At 53.5% G+C, this 10,029-nt stretch overlaps 3 protein-coding genes across 3 annotated transcripts; 2 read left to right on the forward strand and 1 right to left on the reverse strand.

The window, feature by feature from the left end:
- The first annotated feature begins 1,956 nt into the window (after positions 1 to 1,956).
- Positions 1,957 to 5,195, forward strand: DICSQDRAFT_184106 (clathrin binding protein). The gene is made up of 9 exons (XM_007371296.1): positions 1,957 to 2,162; positions 2,213 to 2,601; positions 3,072 to 3,341; positions 3,395 to 3,687; positions 3,751 to 3,916; positions 3,996 to 4,187; positions 4,286 to 4,462; positions 4,513 to 4,691; positions 4,750 to 5,195. The coding sequence occupies exons 1-9, from the start codon at positions 2,033 to 2,035 to the stop codon at positions 5,144 to 5,146; spliced, it is 2,193 nt and encodes a 730-aa protein (XP_007371358.1). The 5' UTR covers positions 1,957 to 2,032; the 3' UTR covers positions 5,147 to 5,195.
- Positions 5,196 to 5,826: 631 nt separating this feature from the next.
- On the forward strand, positions 5,827 to 7,233 carry DICSQDRAFT_184107 (GroES-like protein; the record flags this gene model as incomplete). The annotated part of the gene is made up of 5 exons (XM_007371297.1): positions 5,827 to 6,083; positions 6,143 to 6,233; positions 6,288 to 6,483; positions 6,546 to 6,940; positions 6,997 to 7,233. The coding sequence occupies 5 exons, from the start codon at positions 5,827 to 5,829 to the stop codon at positions 7,114 to 7,116; spliced, it is 1,059 nt and encodes a 352-aa protein (XP_007371359.1). The 3' UTR covers positions 7,117 to 7,233.
- A 529-nt stretch (positions 7,234 to 7,762) lies between these two features.
- DICSQDRAFT_130389 (P-loop containing nucleoside triphosphate hydrolase protein) lies at positions 7,763 to 9,901 on the reverse strand (the record flags this gene model as incomplete). The annotated part of the gene is made up of 12 exons (XM_007371298.1): positions 7,763 to 7,834; positions 7,889 to 7,962; positions 8,015 to 8,043; positions 8,098 to 8,217; positions 8,272 to 8,325; positions 8,391 to 8,538; positions 8,598 to 9,179; positions 9,251 to 9,327; positions 9,390 to 9,438; positions 9,496 to 9,549; positions 9,637 to 9,709; positions 9,797 to 9,901. Coding segments are annotated over 12 exons (1,437 nt in total), but the record flags the coding sequence as incomplete, so codon positions are not given.
- Between the last annotated feature and the right edge of the window lie 128 nt (positions 9,902 to 10,029).

The following is a 10,029-nucleotide window of genomic DNA, read 5'->3' on the forward strand; positions in this document are numbered from 1 at the left end:
GCCTCGGTGGTATAATCGCTATGCTGCCGCAGGGTGCTTAGCGTAGATCGATCGTTGATACACGAATCTACTGACCGTTAGGTCCGAGAGTGCAGGAGGAATGCCATGGTCATCCTCGAGATGAAGCGGAATGAAATTTGCGGGTGCTGTCTGCGAGCGGCCAATTCTAAACTAGTATTAGTGAGTATAGCGCCACGCTGAAAACAAGCTGGGAGATATACTCACTATCCGGGAAACGTAAGTGCTATGTTTGGAAGGTGTGCGTCCTTCGTTGATCATCCTTTCCTGAACGCCACCTGGAGTGAGGCAGATATGTTTCGGCACTAGAACGAAGGAAGTTTGGCACTGGTCCCGGAACCGGGGTATCCTGATCATGAGGAGCAGCGAGCGTAAAAGTACACGTGTAGGGAGCCTCGTGAGAGACCAATCCTGAACCCCGTTGATGATTTCAGCCACGACGCAGTCATCGATGCGAGATGGCATCGTTGGTAGCTGAACGTGTTGAACACGTTTTCGCCGGAGGATGCTCGAGCGGTACCGGGTGATGCTAAAACTGTGGAACCGTCGATCGACGAAGGGTGGGCAAAGATATGGGTAACTTTCGTAGATCGTGAGGCCGATACCGCCGTCGCTCCGGAGACGGGAACAACTTCGCGATATCCTTTGTGGTGAATACTCGTTCCTTTGGTCAGGTACCCTGGTTCGACACGTTTTGGCAAGGAGCGCCCGTGATAATAGTACCCACAGATGCCACGAGGCTGTTGCGTTTAGAGATCAGATGGCCCCCCCTGGTTTAGTTTTAGTCAGTAGTGACATCGAAACGTGCATACACGCAACGATACTGAATAGTCCTGGGGTAAATTCGTTCCGGCGACTACGCACGCCATGCAACGAATGCTCAAAGCAGGTGATTGGCATGCAATCGGGAGGTGCATTCGCGAGAAACACGAGTTTTGCAGGCGAGCCTCGAATATGACGCTGGCATTGCGGTAAACCCACCAGTACTCACTCAAGAGCCGGAACTCACAAGGAAAGTTGAAACTGGCAGTGGCCAGGCACAAAGCGTACCATTGCTATCTAACTCCAATGCAGGAAGGGGGTGAGCGTCCGCAGGAATGCAGAGACAAAGTAGCAGGTCCACGTACCCATCCTCCTTCAATTAGTCATCAGCCGTAATGTATTCCACCATGTGATTGGCCTGGTCCTGAGAAGCTTGCCGATCTGGTCCGCACCTTCTTGAGACATTCGATTGACATTACCCTGCTCCAGCGGCAATAGGTCTGCGACGAGGACGAGGACGCTGACCTTGTTTTAATTCGGGACTCAAGTCCTCTACCGTTAGAAATGCGTTGTGCGTAGCGAGGTTGGCACATCCAGTGATTCCGCGAAAATACTGAATAGCAGGACGAAGATGGATTCGCAACTACATCTCCAAGTTATAGCAGGCAATCAGCATCTTCTACAGAGAAAATTCACCAGCATAGATGCCAAATCACATACATATTTCTCTTCTCTTGCCCTTGCAGCATTGTTGTCAGATGAGACCCAAGTTCTGCGCTCTCAGAACTATGCGCGTCCTGCCGTTGAGTGGTGGTCTCAACATCGACGAGCTGTATGATGTAAGTGCCTCAGAATGCGTGCGAGACAACAGACGTTCCGCAGTGCTTGGCGAAGACCAGGGTGGGTGGGTGTGCTATAGCATTATGAGTGACATAGACGTTGTAGCGAGAAGAAATGTTATTGATCGCTGTACGACTGGGTAAGTACGTGTAAACAAGCAGCAAAAGAAGTCATAATAAAGAGTAAAATATAGTGAATAACACTATCTTATGATGTCTTGGTTCAGTAAGCGCGCATTTCTTACAGCAGAGCCTCATCGCAGTACTTGCAAGACGTTCTCGTCGTCATCTCCGCTATCACCTTCGCTTGGCTTGCGTCCTGCTCTATCGCTGGTACTACTGACGCACATTCGGGATACAACTAGCTCTTCCCGTGTCTATACCTGAAGGGGCCTAGATCTTAGCGCAACGATATGTCCAGCTTTCGCGCCCCGCCCCGAAAGGGAGAGAACTTTGAACTCGCTGCCGATCTCAATAGCGAGTACAAGGATAAACGCAAGGATGCCATCAAACGGGTGATTGCAAATATGACCGTTCAAAAAGGTGAGTCATGCGTCTTCCCGACGAAAGCGTTGTACCAACAGGAATGCAAGACGTCAGCGGTCTCTTCCCCGATGTCCTGAAGAACATGCAAACGGACGATCTTGAGCAGAAGAAGCTCGTATACCTATATCTCATGAATTACGCCAAGACACAACCGGAACTCGTGATCCTGGCCGTCAATACCTTCGTAAAGGACACGGATGACCCGAACCCGCTCGTACGCGCTCTCGCAATCCGAACTATGGGCTGTCTCCGTGCCGAGAAGATCATCGACTACCTATGCGACCCTCTCCAGAAGTGTCTGAAGGACGACAACCCCTATGTGCGCAAGACGGCGGCACTCTGCGTTGCGAAGCTGTACGACCTGAAACCGGAGCTTGTGATCGAAAATGGGTTTCTGGAGCAACTGCGGGACATGATTGCGGACAGCAATCCTATGGTACGTGGTACCATACCTATCTGTGCATTTCTTTCCTATCCTGCATGCCCTCGAATCCAAAGCCACCGACGTGGTGGCTTCCTATACAAGCCTACAATCAGAATCGGAAGTGTAGTGCTACATAGCGTGCGGTGAGCCGCGTTACATGCGAACCATTGGTGGCGTATGAGCTCTCGCGCTGACATCTATGCGCGCGAACACAGAATCTATAAGCGAGGAGCACACAGTACGAATGTGTAACGTACAGAGCGCGTGCACATCCCCGAGTTTGACGAACGCGCCTCGCGTTCAAGAGATAGCCTGGTAACTTGGCACGTCCCTGTAGCGATATAGGACCGCCGGACCACGAGTTCTGTCCCTGCTGCTCTTGTGGTCCAGGAAATTCTAGCGTCGGAACGCCGCTCTTCCTTTAGACCGTATGCCTTGGCCGTGGATGTGTCCTGTTGCTGACATCCCGCCCCCTCTCTAAGGTGGTAGCAAACACTGTCGCTGCCCTGACAGACATACACGCCGCCGCCGTCGCTGCGGGCGTCCCACGGGACCAGTTTCCGATTTCGACCGACATTGTCAACAAGCTCTTGGTTGCGCTCAACGAGTGTTCGGAATGGGGTCGAGTAGCGATTCTGAACGTCCTCGCACGGTACACCGCAGAAGACGCTGGCGAGAGCGAGCATATCTGCGAGCGTGTTGTGCCCCAATTCCAACATGCGAATGCAAGCGTTGTCCTTTCCGCTATTAAGGTGCGCCTTCGTTTCCGTCTCTTGGAACTGCCCTGTCTTAGCTGCCCGTTCAGGTCGTGATGATCCACATGCGTGACATCAGTTCTGAAAACCTCTCTAAGACGCTTATTCGTAAAATGGCGCCGCCACTAGTGACCCTCCTCTCTAATCCTCCGGAGGTGCAGTGGGTCGCCCTCCGTAACATCAACCTCCTACTCCAGAAGCGCCCGGATCTCTTGTCGAACGAGTTGCGCGTATTCTTTTGCAAGTACAATGACCCGTTGTATGTCAAGGTCGAAAAGCTAGATATCATGGTACGCTTGGCCTCCGAAAACAACGTAGACCCTCTGTTGAGCGAACTAAAAGAGTGCGTGTCGTGTTGCCCGTGCATGTTGATCATCTTGACAGCGCTGACAGATTCCGTGGTCAGGTACGCCCAGGAGGTTGACGTCGACTTCGTCCGGAGAAGTATCAAGGCTATCGGCCAAACCGCAATCAAGATTGACGAGGCGGCGGAACGCTGTGTCAATGTCCTGCTCGAGCTCATCGGTACACGGGTTAGCTACGTCGTACAGGAAGCTGTGGTCGTGATGAAGGTACGTTACCCGTCGCTGACTACCTAGCGTACCCCGCGGAGTTCAATCGCTTACTAGCCGTACACACCGATATAAACAGGACATCTTCCGGAAGTACCCATCAACATACGAAGGCGTCATTCCGACGCTATGCGCGAACCTCGACGAGCTTGACGAACCAGAAGCCAAGGCGTCGCTTATCTGGATCATCGGCGAATACGCGAAGAAGATCGACAACGCTGATGAGCTCCTTGGTATCTTCGTCGACACGTTTACGGAAGAGTCCTACCCTGTATGTCTTCACAGCTCGTTAATGGTTTCTCCAAAGGGTGAAGAAGCTGATATTGACTTATCGGCTTCATCCTGTGTCGCATGGGGTTATGACGACAGGTACAACTACAAACCTTGACGGCTGTGGTCAAGCTCTACCTCCAAAAGCCTGAAAGTTCGCAAGGTCTCGTGCAGAAGGTGCTCAATACGGCGACGAAGGACTGCGATTCGCCCGATGTGCGCGATCGTGCTTACATCTACTGGCGATTGTTGTCAACAGATCCTGGTGCTGCCAAGGTGCGCAGCCTGACAACGCATCCTCTGTTGTTACTGACCAGTGTCCACAGGCCGTTGTACTCGCTGTACGTCCACCCATAACCCTTCCCCGAACAACAGTGTCTGCTGTATTACTGGAGGAGCTCTTGGGAGAGATCCCCCTGCTCGCCAGCGTATACCACAAACCTGCGGAGACGTTTGTTGGCCGGGGACGCATTGGCGCGGATACAGTGCAGCAGAAGAAAGCAGAGTCCGTAGTTTCTTCCGGTTCGAAACCTCTACAACTTCTAACTGAGCTATCTACCTAGACTTGCGGACGATCGCATCGCAACGCAGAAAGCTCTCCAGACTGTTGCTGCCGGCCAACAGGCGGAGAACCTCCTCGACTTCGACGACGACGTTCAAGGCGACGGCCAGCCATCCGGTCTCGCTGCCACTACCATCCTAGCACAAACTCCTGCAGCAGCGAACCTATTGGCGGGAACGTCGAGCAATCCGCTAGATGACCTCGTCTCGATCTTCGGGGGCGCGAACCTCAACTCGACCCCAGCGGCACCCGCCCCTGCGAATGGCTTAGGAGGATTTGGCTTTGGGGCATCCCCACTCGCGCCTGCAGCACCATCCATCACCCCCACTGCTCTGTCGCCTCAACCTCCGCAACAGCCGGCACAGGGAGGGCAGGACGATCTTTTGGGTTTGTTCTGAGCGTTTTTCCCAGTACTAGAGGTTTGCTTTGTTTCGCTGTCGTTTGGCCCCCAAGTGTACGTCCATTGTTATCTTTAGTGTAATCGCAGTTCCTCTGGATTGTTTGGCGTGTTCGCGGATCATACGCTCAGCGTGAACACATGCAAGGTGAGCACGTACATGGATGTAGGATGTCTCCTTGTCCTCACTGATCCCCAGCAGGTAGGGCACCCGAGTGCAACTCCGCTTCACCATTCATTCTTGTTCCCCTTCTATCATGTGACTTACTGTCATTCCGGTTCGTGACAGAGATGGAATGATGCTATGGCTCATTCCACTCTCCTCATTCACCGATTTCGGGATATCCAAATGGTCGACCTCGTCTGATCGCCTACAGAACGACCTCGTGAACAGAGCTCGATACCCACATTGGGCCTTCGGACAGTATCGCACAAAGAAGCCCTGCTCCAACTTGAATAGCGTATGCATTGTGGCCACAGCTCCGATGGTAATCTGGACTATAGTTTCCTGGACATCATTTTGAAATAGCTGCTGTGGTTGAATCGGTTGTCGAGGTGCCTGAGAGAGTCATTCTCGGGGCCGAAACGGTCAGGTAAGGGGTCACATACAAATATAAAGGAACTTGGGGTAGGAAGCCCCGCTCGACAACCCCTTCGGAGAGCACCACCTTCGTCACCGTCATGCCTTCTCAGCAAAAAGCACTCTACCTCGAGTCCAAAGGAGGACAACTTGTTGTGAACTTCACCGAGGTCCCCACACCTGGACCTGGGGAGCTGCTCGTCAAGGTCGAAGCTGCGGCGCTGAACCCGATCGATTGGCAAGTCCAGACCTTGGGTGTCTTCATCGAGAGGTATCCGTGCATTCTCGGCATCGACGGTGCCGGCACCGTCGTCCAATTAGGCGCAGGTGTGACGTCGTTTGTCGTGGGTGATCGAATGTAAGTGGCGATGATTGACATTTCCCTGTGGTGCTTCATGTTCAGGAAACCCAACCCAGTGCATTCCAAGGGGCCCTCGATCCCGTACAGAAGTCCCTCAACGGGACATTCTCTCAGTATACCACAACCGCCGCTCATCTTGCTGCGAAGGTATGTTTCACAACTTGGTACCAGAGGAAGCCTTCATAAGACTATGATTCCCAGATACCCGCGAACATCCAATTGGATCGTGCTGCAAGTATCCCCGTCGCCTTACCTACTGCAGCTCTCGTTTTGTACAACGAAGACCCTTCCACGCAGTCCGTCAGGCTCACGCCGCCGTGGGTCGAGGGCGGCCGCGGCAAGTATTACAGCAAGTCCGCCCTCATCCTTGGAGGATCCTCTTCCATTGGACAATACGGTCGATGATTTGCCACCCCTACTTCCAACTCAGCATACTCACGGAAAGGCTTTTCTCTCCAGTGATCCAGCTCGCACGTCTCTCGGGGTTTTCCCCTATCATCGCAACCGCTTCTCCGCACAACCGCGAGTACCTGGAGTCTCTGGGTGCGACTTCCGTGATCGATCGCATCCTGCCCTCGGCACAACTCCAGGTGGAGGCGACGAAGCTGGCGGACGGGCTCTTCGACCTCGTCTACGACGCTGTATCACTCCCTGACACGCTCCCTCTCGCGAACGCCCTCACGGCACCCGAAGGTGACCTTGTTGTCGTCTCTCCTTCGGGACTCCCCCAGAGCGACGAGACGTCCAAAAAGGTGCACCTTGCCAGGGGTCTTCTTGCCACTCCTACCAATCGTGTAGTGGGTGCAAGCTTGCTTGCGAACATTCCCAATCTATTCGAAGGCGGGGATATCGAAGTGCGTAGACGTGGAGTAGACTACTGCCCCAACTGACCGCCTATATATATTGCTAGCCCAATCGTATCGAGATACTCTCCGGAGGCTTATCCGCCGTCGCTTTTGGACTGGAACGTCTGAAGAGTAAGCAAGTCAGCGGAACGAAGCTCGTGGTGTTGCCTCAAGAGACGATTTGAACCCACGGATATGCTCGGGTTCAGGACATCTCGTCCAGCTTCTCAACCAGTGATCTCCGGTTGGTACCTCGTGTAACTGTCGCACGTATTTGTTGTAGACTATTAAATTGGCTCGTGCTGTGCATTGTACAACATCTGGTGAAGCGAACCTTATATAGCGTCGGTGAAAAGGCACCGTTTTGAACTAGTGGTATGCGTCAAGGTTGCTTGTAGAGCTCAAGTAGATGTGGTTGCAGTGCACTATGACCCCAACATTCTTCTCTGCCTCTATTCTGCTTGTCACCGCCCATACATGCAGACAACCTGTACTCGATCGATGGCCGAGTCCAAACCGCCGAGACAGAAGGCAGGAATGTGGCAAGACTATACATATGACAGCATGCTACAGATGGGCAGTACAACAGATCCTGTGCATCAGAAATGACCAAAATATACACGTAGAGTATGTTGACTAAAGCAGAATTATGCATACTCTAATCAATAGGATCTATGTCAAAGAATTCGAAGGTTACGCAGTAAGATAGTGGGGAGAATATCCTGTCAGTCGTTACGTCGCACGTCGCGATAATATGACGAATAATGTACGGGTGGAATACTCTGCTGGAATCGCGTGAGATCATGGGACGGGAATCCGTTGGAATCCATCTCAGACATGATGTTCGTTCTGCTGACGGTTTCTATCCCGCTCGCGGTTGTTGTTCTTCGTCATGCCGAAGAGCTGAGCCAATTTCGTGAGCCGACTGGTGTGGAGATTGCTTTTGGAGGGACGTACCGTCTTGATTTGCTTGATGCTTAGCTTGTCCAGCTTGCCTCCACCGCCTTCTCCGAGGGCGGCCCCTGCGAGATCTACAAGAGAAATGTGAAGATGTGTGTGCGTACAGGAACCAGAACAGCTTACTGAGCTTTGTCTCTTGTAGCGCAAGCATACTAAGACAAGATGATAAGTAGGCGTTAGCAGAGATATTCTAGCGTGTAACTTACCGCTCCTCAATAGTGTTCCGTATGATCAGACGCTTTACGAATACCTCCTTCTCCTGGCCGAGACGATGTACGCGGTCATACGCCTGGGATTCAGCGGCATAGTTCCATGACAGATCCAAGCTATCCTTAGATGTCAATACCCACTCCATACACGTCGGAGAAGGAGAGACTCACTTGATGACCCGGTTAGCAGACACCAAGTTCAAGCCAACGCCGCCACACTTGAGGCTGTAAAGCGTAATTTGACGAGTCAGCTCCGGGCACAGCACGGGGTTCACGTGCGGTCTGCTCACCTGACGAGGATGACCTTTGGCCCGCCTGGCTGCCTAAACTGCGCCAAACAGTACTCCCTCGCCTCCCGACTCATCGACCCGTCATACCTCAAGCTCCGTATCCCATGCCGGGAGAAGATCTGCTCACACAGGTCAAGCATCGACGTCCCTGTTCACCACTTCGTCAGCGCCTGCACATATCGTTCTGTAGGGAAGCAGGACACCCACACTGCGAGAAGACGATCGTCTTATCCCCCGTGGACTCCCACTCTTTGAGGTACGCGACCATACGCATCATTTTCGCACTCGACTCCACGTTGCTCCCGCCCCGCTTCCACGTCGCAAGCAGATTCGCGTCAGGCGCCGGGGGAAGCTCTTCTGAGCTGTCCCGCTTGTTACTCTTCTGCCTCGTCTTCTTTCCCATACATTTTTTCGGGACATCCGAGGCCAATTCCGAGTCCGAATCAACGTCACTCTCTTCTTTCGCCCTCGCCTTGCTATTCCTGTTCACAGCCTTGCCCTTGAGTGGCTTGCTTAGGGTCTTCTCGCCCTTATCCCTAGGCGAGCTCTTGAGCATGACTGACACGTCCGGCATGCTATCGTCCGAGTCTCCGTCGCTGCTCGATGATTCGAGATCACTGATGTCGATGATCTCCAACTTCGGTTTCTTCTTTAGCGGAGGCGGGGGACTGGGCGGACGCCTGCGCGCCGCGCAGACGGCGGCGCGCACCTCGTCTCGGGTGGGCATGAACGCGGAGGCGAGGAATACGCCGTTCGGGCGGAGGTCCTGCATCTTCTTGCATGTCGGGCCTGCGTCCGTGAAGCGCGATGTCGGCGGCCGGCACGACGGCGACGGAGAGGAAGATGGGAGGAGGACGCACATGGACGGAGACCCTTGGCAGCTGCGGTCTCGAACTCCTTCTCGGCACGCAGGTTCTCCTTCTCGTCGTTGTTTCCGCTACAAGCGTGTATCGTAAGACAGCATACCGGAGATCATTGTAGAAGCAAGGTGCGACTCACAACACGCCATCGTGCTCTATCTCCGAGGTGGAAAGGTATTGAACGCACTCTGCCACATGGGCTCAGCACTGTCCTCCCATAGCTACCGTGGGCATCGCACACGAACCTTCGCATATCTCATGTCCGCACGACAGAACACGGCTAGTGCTCTCCATAGACACTACGACATCGCGCCCGTTCAACAGCCAAGAAACCCATGATAGAGACTGGAAAGCCTCACCATCTCTACACCTCGGACAATACATACCCTCGATGTCCGAGCCATCGTTCTCCAACGTCATCTCGAACGCTACCGCGCGGTCCAGGAGGCGCTTCTTGAGCTACATGCATGTGCCCTCCACTTGTCAGTATAGTCATCATACATTGTGCGAGGAAGAGAGACTGGAATAAAACAAGGTGCTACGCACAGAGCTGACCCACTTCGGGCCCATCTGCTTTGTCGCGCGCGCGAGCTCCTTGTCGCCTTCCGAGCCGAGGAGCGCCGTCGGGTCGCCGAAGTCATCTGTCTCGGACTGTGTCGTGGCCGGATGGTATATTAGCGAACGAGGGAAAGTTGGAAGCTCGAGTACGAGGCGAGAACGCACGAGTATGAGGTATGGGTGCGCGCAGACCTGGCGCAAGCGGAGGATCAAGACGAGGA

This window comes from Dichomitus squalens (assembly GCF_000275845.1).
Source record: "Dichomitus squalens LYAD-421 SS1 unplaced genomic scaffold DICSQscaffold_96, whole genome shotgun sequence".
In the NCBI taxonomy this organism is placed as follows: domain Eukaryota; kingdom Fungi; phylum Basidiomycota; class Agaricomycetes; order Polyporales; family Polyporaceae; genus Dichomitus; species Dichomitus squalens.